A 15,282-nucleotide genomic window follows, 5' to 3' on the forward strand; every position below is an offset into this window, starting at 1 on the left:
GCAGGTGTTTTTTGTTAATTATTCTAATTTACTGAGATAATGACTTTTGTGTTTTCATTGGCTGTAAGCCATAATCATCAACATTAACAAAAATAAACACTTGAAATAGATCCCTCTGATTGTAATGACTCCATATAATATGACTTTTTGTATTGAAGAACTGAAATAAATTAACTTTTTGATGATATTCTAATATAGTAAGAAACACCTGTATATGTGAATGACGGAAGCCTGGCAGTGGTGAAATGACTCCTTGGTGCTGGATGCCCCTGGTTACTGCAGTTATACAATACCTGGAGAGCGCTTTTCCCAATTTCAGCAAGAATTTCCCTTAATGTCTGGTAATGTTCCAGGAGGTGATCCGCACATATAATATCCACCTGTCAACAATCAAAATACAAAAATTTAACCCTTAGATGGTTACAAACCAACCAAATACTGGTAAATCAAGCACATTTATACTTACTAGTGATGAGCGCAAATGCTCATTACTCGAGTTTGCATCGGGTGCTCGGGTATGTACTGAGTATTGTGGGTGCTCAAGTCCCCGTCCTGCATGTTTCGCGGCTGATAGACAGCCAAAAAACATGCAGGGATTTCCCGTGTATGACAGGCATTCCCCGCATGTTTTATGGCTGTCTGACAGCTGCGAAACATGCAGGATGGGGACTCGAACAGGTCACTCGAGCATCCGCGATACTCCGTACATACCCGAGCACGCGATGAAAACTCAACTATTAGTGATGAGCGCAAGTGCTCATTACTCATCTGTACGTCCTACAACATAGGTGTGGACTAGAGGTAGAGGAGGCGCGATAAGCTGCGGTTTGTGGCAGGTTACAGACTATCAGCACTAACGGACATACAGTACAGATCAAAAGTTTGGACACACCTTCTCATTTAAAGATTTTTCTGTATTTTCTTGACTATGAAAATTGTACATTCACACTGAAGGCATCAAAACTATGCATTAACACATGTGGAATTATATACTTAACAAAAAAGTGTGAAACAACTGAAAATATGTCTTATATTCTAGGTTCTTCAAAGTAGCCACCTTTTGCTTTGATGACTGCTTTGCACACTCTTTCATAGTCATGAAAATACAGAAAAATCTTTAAATGAGTAGGTGAGTCCAAACTTTTGGTCTGTACTGTATACAGACTATTACGGTGGTGCACTGGATAAAAGGCTCTGGAATTCATGTTTAATACATTGTATCCCGGCAGCCGTCGTTGTGTATGGTAATGTTAATTATTCATACAGAGGGAGGTGTGGAGGATCTGCATATCAAGACAAAGGATTATTGCAAATGTAAAATGTGATATCGCTGGAGGAGGCAGAACTGACTGCAGCCACCTTCCTCCGCAGCATAAAATGCAGCTGGACTTATGCCGGCAGCCGCACCCAGGGGGTCTGTCTTGTGACTTTGCAACTTTGGTATTTTATCACAGTAGCAGATGTGTCATATTAGTACACAGGGGTTTGCGTTAAGTCATCCTCAGGGCATAAAAGTCATGGAAATAACCAAAAATTTAAGAAAAACCAACAAAAAAAAGCAACAAAAAAAGATGTTGTGATAAGATCTTGTGTCGTGACATGGTATGCATTATGCCAATACGCCAGGTATGCTGGGATCCTCCTACTAGCGACCAGACGAGCAGGTATTCTGTATATAGTCTGTGTGCAAAACAGACCAATTGTAGCCAATGAGCTTGTGCAAATGGGTGTTTTTTTTTATCATGGGAAGAAAAATAAATAAAATAAAATAATCACCACGCACTATTCTGCAATAGGAAGCAGCACCAGCACCAGTCTGAAATACGGATGAGAACATAGAGCCAATCGACGTCGCATTTTCTGGACCTAAGTGGCCGTTTTTTTTAAGAAACCCTTCTAAACCTGACCTTTTTGTGCATGTCGACATTATTCTTTTAACGATGTATATTTAGACAATTTTTGGGGTAAGGGGATGGGGTAATTGTTTGTCATTAAAGCAAGTATTCTTGGTGATGGGTGCGAAAATAAAAACAATATTATAAGAGTGTCTTTTCTGACATACATACAGGATACAAATAAAAGAATGGTTCAAGGGTCCGCACCGCTCCACTTTCACATTCACAATATTGGGCCAGTGATATGGTGCTCGATGGGCAAATTCACCAATAAGCACTGTAACGGACCAAGTCCAGCCATATTTCATATCTATCTATCTATCTATTATGAAATATGGCTGGATTTGGTCCATTACAGTGGGGGTGTTGCTTATTGGTACATACACACACACATATTATATATATATATATATATATATATATATATATATATATATATATATATATATATATATATAAATATATATATATATATATATATATACACATACATATATACAATGAACCAAAAGTAGGTGGACATTAAATGTAATAGGGTTTGTGTTAGGGTTATACTATAACAATGGTGTTCATTATAACTATGATGTTTGTGTTATATTATATTATAACTTAAATTTTAACTTTTTTATTTTCAGATAGTACAGAGAACCCATAATAGCAAATAATTTAAATACTGATGCAAGAAAATGGGTGCTAAAAGAGTACTGAAAGTCTCAAAATGCTGAAACTGTTAGAAGAAAAAGGATTGAAACATTTGGTACTCAAGCCCCAAAGAGACAAACCATTTAGGCTATGTGCCCACGATGCAGAAATGCTGCATATTTTTTCCGCTTCTCCCTGGCAGGAAAAACGCATGCGGATTTTACATGCGTTTTTCCCGCCAGGTAGAAGCGTTTGTCAAGCGTTTTTGCATGCATTTCTGCATGCGGGTTATCAAGCGCTTTTCCAAGCGATTTTAGCATCACTTGGAAAGTGCTTGACAACTTGTTCACACTATATAAATCCAAGCAACCAGCATAGATTTATATAGTGTGACCAAGTTAGTTAAAAAAAAAGAATAATAATGGTAAAAATTAAAGATAATACTTACCTTACGATGTCCTCCCGGTGTTTTCTCTGCTCCGTCCGGTGTCTTGGGCGGCTCGCGGTGGTGTGAAGGACCTGCGCTGACGTCATTGAGTCATGTGTCAGGTCACATGACTCAATGACGTCATGGCAGGTCCTTCACAACACCGCGACCCATACAGCAGACCAGACGGAGCGAAGAAAACACCGGGAGGACATCAGAAGGTAAGTATTATCTTTAATTTTTATTTTAAATTCTTTTTTTAACATGTTCTATGGTAAAATGTATGGAACACTTGAAGAAAGAGATGCAAAAAGCCATGGAAAGTCATGGCACCAGCTGAGATCTATCGGTAATTAGAAAACAATCCTGCCACTTAGTGAGAAATAATATCAGCTGGTTCAAGTCATGGCCTATAAAAAGGTGTCTCATTACCAAGGTGCCACACAAGAAAACCATTTCATGATGGGTAAAACCAATGAGCAGTCTCAAGACTTTCGCAACCTTATTGTTCCAAAATATACTGATGGCATTGGTTACAGAGGAATTTCTAAACTACTGAAGGTTCTAATGTGCACTGTTGGGGCCATAATTCAGAAGAGGAAAGAACATCATTTCACCATAAACCGGCCACAACCAGGTGCTCCCCGCAAGATTTAAGACAGAGGAGAGAAAAGAATTATCAGAACAGATGTCCAAGAGCCAAGGACCACCAGTGGGGAGCCACAGAAAGACCTGGAATCAGCAGGTACAATTGTTTAAACAAAAACCTATAAGTAATGTACTGAACCTCCATGGCCTGTATGCACGCTCACCACACAAGACTCCATTGCTGAACAAAAAGCATGTTCAAGCCTGTTTAGTTTGCTGAACAACATTTATACAAGCCTGTGAAATACTGGGAGAATACAGTCTGGTCAGATGAAAGTAAAATTTAACTCTTTGGATGCCATAACATACCATGTTTGGAGGCCAAAAGGCACTGGATATGTCCCAAAACACCATACCAACAGTGAAGTTTGGAGGTGGGAACATCATGGTGTATGGCTGTTTTTCAGCATACGGCTTGGCAAACTTTATATGGAAGGATGAATGGATAAATGTACTGTGACATTGTTGATAAAAATCTGCTGCTATCTACCAGGATGATGAAGATGAAACGAGGGTGGACATTTCAGCAAAACAATGATCTCAAACACATAGCCAAGGAAACTTTCAACTGGTTTCAGAGAAAGAAAATAAAGCTGCTAGAATGGCCGAGCCAATCACCTGACTTGAATCCAAGAGAAAATGTATGGAAGGAACAGAAGCTCAGAGTTCATAGAAGGAGCCCACAGGACATTCCGTCACGCTGTCTCTGCGTACAGGAGGTCAGGGGCCTAAGCTGACCCTAAGCTGGGGCCCTGACTAATCCCTCTACCTGGAGGTACTCTTAAAGGTACAGAGGTCCAAGCCGCCAGCGTAACCCCTACCTCCTGAGGATCCCTGCACCTCAGTAATCTAGTCCTGAGAAGGACCCCGATCACAACAATAGGGGACAGGAAATAATATGCCAACACTCAGTACTTAGCCGAACGAGACAGTACAAGGGTCAAACCAAAAACCACCTTGCATACAAAAACTACTCACAACTACAGAGGGAACACCAACGGGAAAGGAGATAAATGATAAAGCGAGGAAGGGAAAAATCACACCAAATACACTTAGCTCAGAACTCCAAAACACCACGATCCGCTCTGTTTGTCTGTATGAAATGCTTTCACCGACACTTCCCTAACAGACCGGCAGGCATTTGAAGGAGTCCCACTACAGCAGCATTGATTGCAGCTGGGCGAGGCTGGACCTCGTCTAGCACAGAGAGAGAGAGAGTTAACTCCCTCACTGCCGAAAAACACAAAGCACCAAAAACTCAGCTGCGAGAAGTCAGGCTGTGTAATCGTGACGATCTTCGTGGCGACACACCCGTGACAGTACCCCCCCTTCTACGAGGGGCCTCCGGACCCTCAGGGCCAGGTCTATCCGGGTGAGTCGTGTGGAAGGCCCGAACTAATCGGTCTGCGTTACTATCCGACGCAGGAACCCACATCCTCTCCTCAGGACCATACCCCTTCCAATGAACCAGGTACTGAAGGGACCGGCGATTAAAGCGTGAATCGATGACCCTCGATACCTGGAACTCCAAGTTACCATTGACCACCACTGGAGGGGGAGGTAAAAGGTGACGGTACCACCGGCGCCACATACCTCTTAAGCAACGATCTGTGGAACACGTTGTGAATTTTAAACGTAGGGGGGAGGTCAAGACGGAATGCCACCGGATTAATTATAGAACTGATCCTGTACGGCCCGATGAACCTGGGACCCAGTTTCCAGGAGGGAACCTTAAGTTTTATATTCCTGGTAGACAACCATACCTGATCGTTCACACTTAGGTCCGGACCAGACACTCTCCTCCTATCAGCCATACGTTTGTATCGGTTCCCCATAGTATTCAGATTCTTCAGCACCCCTCTCCATACTGAAGCGAGTGATGAGGAAAATCGTTCCTCCTCAGGAACCCCCGAAGAGCCCCCCCTACTGAAAGTACAAAACTGGGGGTGAAAACCATATGCCCCAAAAAACGGGGACTTACCAGTGGACTCGCTCTGCCTATTATTAAGAGCAAACTCTGCCAGAGGTAAGAAAGAAGCCCAGTCCTCCTGGTTCTCTGACACAAAACACCGGAGATATGTCTCCAAGCTCTGGTTCATACGTTCCGTCTGACCATTGGTCTGAGGATGAAAAGCCGATGAGAACGATAAATGCATCCCCCGCCGTGTACAAAACGCCTTCCAGAATTTGGACACAAACTGAGACCCCCGATCTGACACCACCTCGGAGGGTACCCCGTGAAGCCTCACAATCTCCCCAATGAACACCTGCGCAAGAGTTTTAGCATTAGGAAGAGCAGGAAGAGCGATAAAATGTGCCATCTTGCTGAACCTGTCCACTACAACGAGTATGACCGTTTTACCCGAAGACGGCGGGAGGTCCATAATAAAGTCCAAAGACAGATGAGTCCAAGGACGCTCCGGGATCTTCAAAGGTAAGAGGGCCCCAGACGGACGGGTATGTGAGGTCTTAGAGCGCGCACAAACCCCACAGGACGCGACAAAAGTTACCACCTCCTTATGTAAGTTAGGCCACCAAAACCGACGCGAGAGGAGATCCACCGTTGCTTTACTCCCCGGGTGTCCTGCAAAAACTGAGTTATGGTGTGCCTCGATCACCTTTTGTCGCAACTGATCTGGAACAAACAGTCTCCCCGGAGGTCCAACAGGGGCATCCCCCTGAGCCTCCAATACCTCCTCCTCAAGCTCAGAGCATACTGCCGAAACCACCACCCCCTCCTGAAGGATAGGAACCGGATCATCCGTATTCCCGGCCCCAGGGAAACTACGAGATAAGGCATCCGCCTTTACATTTTTTGACCCAGGACGATATGTAACGACAAAATTAAACCTGGTAAAAAACAATGACCACCTAGCTTGTCTGGGATTCAGACGTTTTGCAGACTCCAGATATAGCAGGTTCTTGTGATCGGTGATGACGGTGACCGGATGGACTGCCCCCTCTAAAAAATGGTGCCACTCCTCAAAAGCTAACTTAATGGCCAAGAGTTCCCTATTGCCGACATCGTAATTCCTCTCAGCGGACAACAATTTTTTAGAGAAAAAGGCGCACGGATGCCACTTACCAGGGGACGAACCTTGTGACAATACTGCTCCCACCCCTACCTCGGAAGCGTCTACCTCTACAATGAATGGCTGTGACGTATCAGGTTGAATGAGTATCGGTGCCGAGGCAAAACATTTTTTCAAGGAGGAGAATGCTTGACAAGCCTTGTCAGACCACCTAGAAAAATCCGCTCCCTTTTTAGTCATGTCTGTGAGAGGCTTAACCATGGACGAGAAATTACGAATGAACTTCCGGTAATAATTAGCAAACCCCAGGAAACGTTGTAGTGCCTTAGGATTCTCTGGCCGATCCCACTCAAGAACTGCCCGCACTTTCCCAGGGTCCATACGAAAACCGGACGCTGAAACCAGGAAGCCTAAAAACTGGAGTTCCTGTACGGCGAACACACACTTTTCCCATTTGGCATACAGTTTATTATCCCGCAAGATCTGTAACACCTGCCTAACGTGCTCCTGATGAGACACCAGATCCGGCGAGTAAATTAAGATATCATCCAGATATATGACAACAAACTGTCCCACCAGGCGGCGAAAAATGTCATTAACAAAGTGTTGGAACACCGCCGGGGCATTAGTCAGACCGAATGGCATGACAAGGTTCTCATAAAGCCCCTCCGGAGTGTTAAACGCCGTCTTCCACTCATCCCCCTCCTTCATCCTAATCAGATTGTACGCCCCCCTGAGATCCAACTTAGAGAACCATTTGGCGCCCACGATCTGATTAAAGAGATCGGGAATAAGTGGGAGCGGATACGGATCTCGGACCATAATCCGATTAAGTTCACGGAAATCCAGGCAAGGGCGTAGGCCTCCATCTTTCTTCTTAACAAAGAAGAACCCCGCGGCCACCGGTGAAGATGAAGGTCTAATATGCCCCTTAGCCAGACTTTCTGAAATATAATCCTTCATGGCCTGCCTCTCAGGACCAGAAAGGTTATACAACCTAGCTTTAGGTAACTTGGCCTCAGGGAGCAGTTTTACAGAACAGTCATACTCGCGATGAGGAGGTAGTTCCTGACACCCTTTCTCCGAGAATACATCCTCAAAGTCCGCCAGAAATGGAGGTAAGACCCTAGGAGTAACCGCACCGATGACCGTATTCATGCAGTTTTTATTACAGAATTTACTCCATTGGCTTATCTCTCTGGATTGCCAATTAATAACCGGGTTATGCTTAGTTAACCAAGGAAGGCCCAACACTATAGGAGTAGGAAGACCCTCCAACACGTAGCAAGACAACAGTTCTTTATGTATCGCCCCCACTTGAAGTTTTACGTTATGCACAGCTTGCAAAAAACTTCCCTGACCGAGAGGCCTGGCATCGATCGAGAATATGGGGATGGGTTTAGCCAACTCACTCAATCGCATACCTTGAACCCGGGCAAACCGAGCGTCCACCAGATTAGCCCCGGCTCCACTATCCAGAAGAACAGATATCCTCTCAGTTCTCGTACCCACCACCACCTCCGCCGGTACGAGAAACTGAGACGAACCTAGGGACGAAATACCTACTCCCAGATTGCCGTCCACCACACAACCTGGGATCAACAGTTTTCCGACGACTCTTCACTCTGCAAGGGACGGGATGGACACCCCCCAATAAAATGTCCCTTACTCCCGCAGAAGAAACACCTTCCTGTCTTATGGCGCACCACCGGTCCCCTCCCCCGAAATGATGTCCCTCCTAATTGCATAGGCTCCTCTGGACTGACCAGGGGAACCTCCATATGAGAGGACCTTGTAGGAGGTGGAGTCATCACAGGGGGCGGAGTTACCCCGCAGCTCTCCCGAAGCCGTCTGTCAATGCGAATAGCAAGGGCCATAGCGGCTTCCAGTGACGCGGGAGGGTCATACTGTGCCAACACATCCTTTAATTTGTCGGATAAACCTTGACAAAACTGGCTCCTAAGAGCCGGGTCATTCCACTGGGTGTCCGTGGCCCACCTACGGAACTCCGAACAGAATTCCTCCGCCGGACGATCTCCCTGCTGGATCCTACGTAACTTAGATTCAGCAAGGGAGATCCGATCCGGGTCATCATATACAAGACCCAGAGCAGCAAAAAACCTATCCACTGACTGGAGAGCCGGGGAGCCCGGGGGAAGAGAGAACGCCCAAGATTGTGGGTCCCCTTGTAGGAGCGAGATAACAATTCCCACCCTTTGTCCTTCACTCCCCGATGACCGAGGCCGCAGCCGAAAGTACAACTTGCATGCCTCCCGGAAAACAAAAAACTTGTCCCGCCCCCCAGTGAACCTGTCAGGGAGAGCTACTTTAGGTTCTTGTCCGGCTTGCTCCTGGGGATATAAAACCTTAGACCTAACGTCCGCCAGCTCCATGGACAAACTCTGCAACTGCCGAGCTAGACTGGCCACTGGATCCATGGTAGCTGGAGAGAATCTTAGTTGGTCGGTGAAAATGTCACGCTGTCTCTGCGTACAGGAGGTCAGGGGCCTAAGCTGACCCTAAGCTGGGGCCCTGACTAATCCCTCTACCTGGAGGTACTGTTAAAGGTACAGAGGTCCAGGCCGCCAGCGTAACCCCTACCTCCTGAGGATCCCTGCACCTCAGTAATCTAGTCCTGAGAAGGACCCCGATCACAACAATAGGGGACAGGAAATAATATGCCAACACTCAGTACTTAGACGAACGAGACAGTACAAGGGTCAAACCAAAAACCACCTTGCATACAAAAACTACATCATAACTACAGAGGGAACACCAACGGGAAAGGAGATAAATGATAAAGCGAGGAAGGGAAAAATCACACCAAATACACTTAGCTCAGAACTCCAAAACACCACGATCCGCTCTGTTTGTCTGTATGAAATGCTTTCACCGACACTTCCCTAACAGACCGGCAGGCATTTGAAGGAGTCCCACTACAGCAGCATTGATTGCAGCTGGGCGAGGCTGGACCTCGTCTAGCACAGAGAGAGAGAGAGTTAACTCCCTCACTGCCGAAAAACACAAAGCACCAAAAACTCAGCTGCGAGAAGTCAGGCTGTGTAATAGTGACGATCTTCGTGGCGACACACCCGTGACACATTCAGGATGTGAAAAGTGTTTGTGTTGAAGAATGGGCCAAAATCACATCTGAGCAATGCCTGCAACTAGTTTCTCCATACAGGCGGCATCCTGAAGATGTCATCACCAACAAATGCTTTTTTTTTTTTTTTTTTTTACAAAGTATTTAATAAATTTCAGTAAGCGTGTTCAATACTTTTTCCCTGTGTCATTATTACTGACAATTTATAGACATCTATGATTTGATTTCTTTGCCTGTGTGGATTGGATGGGTTGTTAACGACATCTGGTGAGAATTTCCTGTCAATAGCAGCTATAGAAATAGATTTACTTAGAAAATTGGTGACGTGTGTGTGCGCATATATATATATTTTGGGAAATATTACAGTGAATAGTTCAGTGAATAGTGAAGCCTTCCATTTCTGTGTAGTGATCACAATCAATATCAGTGCCGTTAGATCTCCACCGCATACAGATTGTTTCCTAAGAAATAGCGGCCACAGAAATAATACTATACCACAACCACGAATACCCTAATAAACAACAATAACAGGGGAAGAAATGCACTAAAGAAAACCACACCGAGAAATCCTGCAATGGAAGAACGGATGCTGGTTTTTACATGCGGAGAAGCGGATTGAGATCTCCTTGTAGAGACGATGCCGAGGGTTTTCTTCTGAGCAGAATTCCGGCTAGTAATCATCTGGAGATGATTGTATGTCACAGTCATAAATTGTAAGCACAGGCACAAAGGAAACAAGATAAGAGGATTTATGGCTCACATGCATTACTGCAGGACAGAAATTGGCTGATCCCTGCAGCTGAACCAACGCTCACAATTAAAGGTGACACAATTAAAGGCACGGCTCAATTAGTATACAGCTTCAAGTGGTCGCCCTCAAGTGCCTCATTTGCACATTTTGGCAAGTAGAGGGGCTTCTGAATCAATATATAAATAGATGATAGGTTCACTTTAAAGGGAATGTGTCATCAAAAAATGAACTATGGTTTAAATCAGACTTTTGTGTTACATGTATTTTAAAGAAAAAAATGTTGGGAGTGTTTTTTTTTTTTACATATCCAGATCTTATAAAACAAACCAAAAAAAAAACAAAAAAACAAAACTAGAAATCTTTTTTTTTATAGAGTTCTACTGCATGTTCTTTCATGAACTAATAAAGGATCCACCAATCACAGCTGACCCTGCTCCTCCTCCCGTCACAGTGACCATTGTAGACGCTCATTAGATGCTTCAAAGCAAAGACAGGGTCAGAGTCTGTTCATTGCTGCTAATGTACATGTGTTCCCTAAAACAATGAGAAAGTACAGTTTAAAAAAGCCCCAGTGGCCAGTGTGAAAATTGCAAGATTTATATTTTTTATTTTTTTATATGGCAAAATCTGTAATAAAAAAAATTTACCACTTATTTTTAAATACATGTAACACAAAAACCTAATTTAAAGTACCATCCAGCATTTTTTTCCCCCCAACTGGTGTGGTGTCACTAATTTAAGTTCTCTGCCCCTAGTCTTATACTAACCAGCTGCTGTCTTCATCTGTTCCCAGTGCCGCTCCAGTCATCTCCAGCAGTTTGTGACCTGCTGTGTCGCTCCAGTGTTTACTGGGCGATCTTGAAGTCACAACTCAATGTAAGTCTGAGAGCCAGAACGAAGTTCCCATAGACTTACACTGAGAGCTTGTGACCGTTACCTCTGACTTCTGGTCAATCAGAAGTTGCAGTTACATGATGTCGGATTGGGACCAAAGCAGCGCTGGGAAGAGCTGAAGACTGCGGGTGGTGAGTATAATACTAGGGTCAGGGAACATTAGTGCCATCACTGAAATAATAAAAAAAAAACTGGAATGGTACTATAAACAATGGGTCATTTTCTGATGATAACTAAACTTTTGACTCATCTTTTTATATATTTACAGCCTTTAATTACCTAGTTTGGTCGGAAGTGCGCAGCTGGGTAGGCACAAAGCACAGCCTCCCCACCTCTCAGTGCTTTACAGAGCAATCGGTGGAGGGGGTCTCAGGACCTGAACCTCCACTGTCCTGTAGGGTCAAAGATATATATATATATATATATATATATATATATATATATATTATATAAAAATTATAAAATGAAGTATAGTACTCCTGACAACCACTATGGCTGAAAACACAGTTTACGCAAAAGTTGTCGGCTTCTAGATTCTTGAAAGCCAAGTCTTCCTTGGTACGCAGTAATATCCTTCCGCTATGTAAAAAAAAAAAGGTCACTATATCTAAAAATCAAATCTGCCCATTGAGTCTCCCATACCTGCTCCGGCTTTGGTTCACTCACCTGACAGCCTGCGTTCAATTCCATCTTCCTTCTTAGGAATTTCTCAACATGTCCAATAGTAGCTTCTCCTGAGACGTGTACAAACTTTTTCTCCAAAGGCTAATAGAGATAGAAGACAATGACCGGTATATTAGAGCCGGTGCAGATGGCACAACATTGTACAGATTCTAGCTTTTTAGTCACAGAGTAAGAACTGATAGCTGTGACAAAGATAACAGATAATATTCCTTCGATAAAGATATTTATTCACAAATATCCTTCTTTTCTGCGTATGAGAAACACGGACAGTTTTTCATCAGTGTGCAGGATAAAATATATATATTTTTTAATACTAGAAAAATTTATGCCAAACTGATGGAAAAAGAAGAAAATAACATTTTCCAAGCTTCTCCAACATATTAAACAATAAGAACTAAAAATGGACAGCCCTCAGATGACACGAACGGCGCATGAGTGCTACTTATTTTTTCATGGACTTATTTATTTGAATGGGCGAGTCTGATCCGCATATCGGATTGTAAATGGACGCGTGTCCGCCCAAAAATACTAGACATGAGAACACTCATATAAACTTTAACTGGTACGTGCCCTGTCCGTGAAAGACATGGAGAGAACACGTCTGTTAAATATGGACATCTGAATGAGGTGAAAAAGGGAATATGTCAGCAGGTTTTTGCCATGTAATCTGAGAGCAGTATAATTTAGAGGCAGAGACCCTGAATCCAGCGTTGTGTCACTTACTGGGCTGCTTGGTTTAGTTTGGATAGAATCCCTGTTTTCTCTGCTGTAGCAGTGCTCAGAATGCTGAGCAGTGAATAGTCCTGCCCACACCTCTGATTGGCTGCTTCCTGTGTACTCTGCCAATCAGTGGTGGGGGCGTGGTTAAGCAGATGAGCTGGACTGCCTGGCAGGAGAGACCTAGTCCTGTAGTAATAATCTCCTGTTAGAAAACACTCATTGTATTGAAACTACAACACGCAGCCTAGTAAGTGACACATCGCTGGAATCAGGATCTCTGCCCCTACGTCACACGATTATGAGATTAAATAGCAAAAGTCTGCTGACAGATTCCCTTTAATGAGAGATGAGGATACCAATCCAGCAGCCACAGAATACTGAAATGGCTGTTGGACCAGGGATCTGCCCCTTCTGATCAGTCGGTCCGGTGTGACGTCATGCATGTGTCAGGCCCAACGATGATATGGAGCCAGGTCTACAGATCAGAAGAGCTGCCAGGGATTACTGTAGCTATAAGGCAGTTCTCAGGGCTCCCTGCCAATGGCCACCACAACAGGGTCCTGCAAATTTCTTTGCTCATCTGTAGCCTAAGCATCATGTTGTATGGGCTTATGTAGGATTAAAAACAGACAGAAAAACAGGATAAAAAGAATAGGCATAAAAATAAGCATAAATTGGGGCCAATCTCAACTTATCCTTTAAAGCCTTCGGACCTAGTATGCAAGTTATCCCCTGTTGACTTCCTGATCGCTGCTAGTCCAACCAGTGATCCATCGGGCAGTTGAGGTACTTGCTTGACCTCAACTATTTAGATGGGCCACTGCAAAACCCCTTTCTCTGGATTAGTGGGGGTCCCACTAGTCAGAACCTCTGAGATCACAAAATTATCCCCTGTCCCAAGGATAGGGTACAACTTCCATACTTGGTTCAAAGGTGGTTGAAGACTAGTTAAATGTAGGCCAGATCGCTGATTTTAGCGAGATCTAATGGGGGTAATCCAACACTCTAACAGCAAATGTCAGGGAAAGCATGGGATGGCGCATTGTATTTCAGCATGCCTGATCCTTTGTTTTCACTGGAGATAAGCCACCACCAGAGGTATCCGACAGCTGCGTGCTTCCCCCTCTTCCCATTGAAATCACATGCATGCCTGGCTGAGCTGAGCACGCACGCCTGTGTATGCGGAGGAGGAATTAGGAGGAATAGATGTCCACCGAATGCTCAGCAATCTAAAGTAAGGTCAGCTGGGGAGTAAAATGATAACTGGGTTCATGAGAAGTCAGAGGACAATAAATGACAGTGCAACATCCCCTCCGACAATACGACTTGTCACATTAATGCCCCGTCTTCACTATGAGACGGACAGCTCCGCTCCTCCAGCGATAAGAAAAATAGATATTAATCATTTATGAGCAGAGTCCAGTCGCTGCGGTGGTTAGTGCCAGGACTCCGCATCCGCTCACTTCAGCTCCTTCATCTCCGAGCGGCAAAAAAAACAACAAAGAAGAAACCGCATCTTTATGGGTTTTTTACAACGAGCCGAGTTGGGCAGGACAGCAATAATACACCCTCGCCTACGTATTCTCAGGTCGCCTGACAAGCAGATACATAACAGCAAGTTTACCAGACAGTAACAAAAAGTTGTGAGCGTCCCTGACATCTGTTCTAAATACTTGAATTTCCCATAAAATAACTGGTATCTTTAGAATAAACTCTGCATTGTGTCATTCCTCTGTTATTCTCCCTGGAAATGTATGAATAAACTGGGGGCAAAATTCTCATGGGGGCGTGTCCCTGCATAATGCCCAATCAGAGATGACTGTCACACTATAAGAACATATCCTATTGGAAAAAGGAACGGTAACGCCCAGTTGGCAGTCTATATCAATTCTTCCCAGAGGAATAACATGCATGTACTTTCAGAGTAGATTTCAGCTGGTATATTGTTGGGAAATATCTGATCTCTTATACTGGCAGCTTGTCACTATTCATTACACAAGACCACTGATAATATGTCAATGTTGTATACTAGTAAATTATAGAAGCGATCCAGCTATTTATTTTCCCATCTCTGAACTCCTCCTCCCCCAACTTTAATTGTCTATCACACAACACTTTTTTTTGCTTATACATAATGTTCTTTCATCCATACAGCGCAGCCTCTGATTCCCAGATTCCACTATGGTAAGAGTCCCATGATGCACCAGTACAACATAACATTGGCATCTAGAGCCAGTGCAGTCTCTGCCAGCTGTGGGAACAGTAGGATTATCCTTCTCTATATATTGTCTTAAATAAGCTAATATATTACAAATATACGGTCAGGAAGTTGAATTATTATCCAAATTGAGGTGTCTTGTGATAATTGTTTGAAGGAAGCTGTGTAATCATCAGCAGTAACAGTGATAAAAGTTTCTGTCCCTCACTGTGGTGACCTTAAGGTGGTATTAGAAATAAAACTGGACTGCTACTTTAAGGGTATGTGC

General features: G+C 43.9%; 1 protein-coding gene across 1 annotated transcript in view; it reads right to left on the bottom strand.

Moving 5' to 3' along the window:
- Positions 1–15,282, bottom strand: part of PCGF6 (polycomb group ring finger 6) — a 56,321-nt gene that overhangs the window by 10,354 nt on the left and 30,685 nt on the right. Inside the window, exons 8-9 of the mRNA XM_073685336.1 lie at positions 12,059–12,157; positions 294–380 (exon numbers count right to left, since the gene is read on the bottom strand). Of these exons, the coding sequence (XP_073541437.1) occupies positions 294–380; positions 12,059–12,157 (186 nt within the window). The remainder of the gene's footprint in view (positions 1–293; positions 381–12,058; positions 12,158–15,282) is intronic.

The sequence above is a fragment of the Phyllobates terribilis genome, unplaced genomic scaffold, assembly GCF_046119375.1.
Source record: "Phyllobates terribilis strain yellow unplaced genomic scaffold, ASM4611937v1 Scaffold_5__5_contigs__length_657084704, whole genome shotgun sequence".
NCBI lineage: Eukaryota > Metazoa > Chordata > Amphibia > Anura > Dendrobatidae > Phyllobates > Phyllobates terribilis.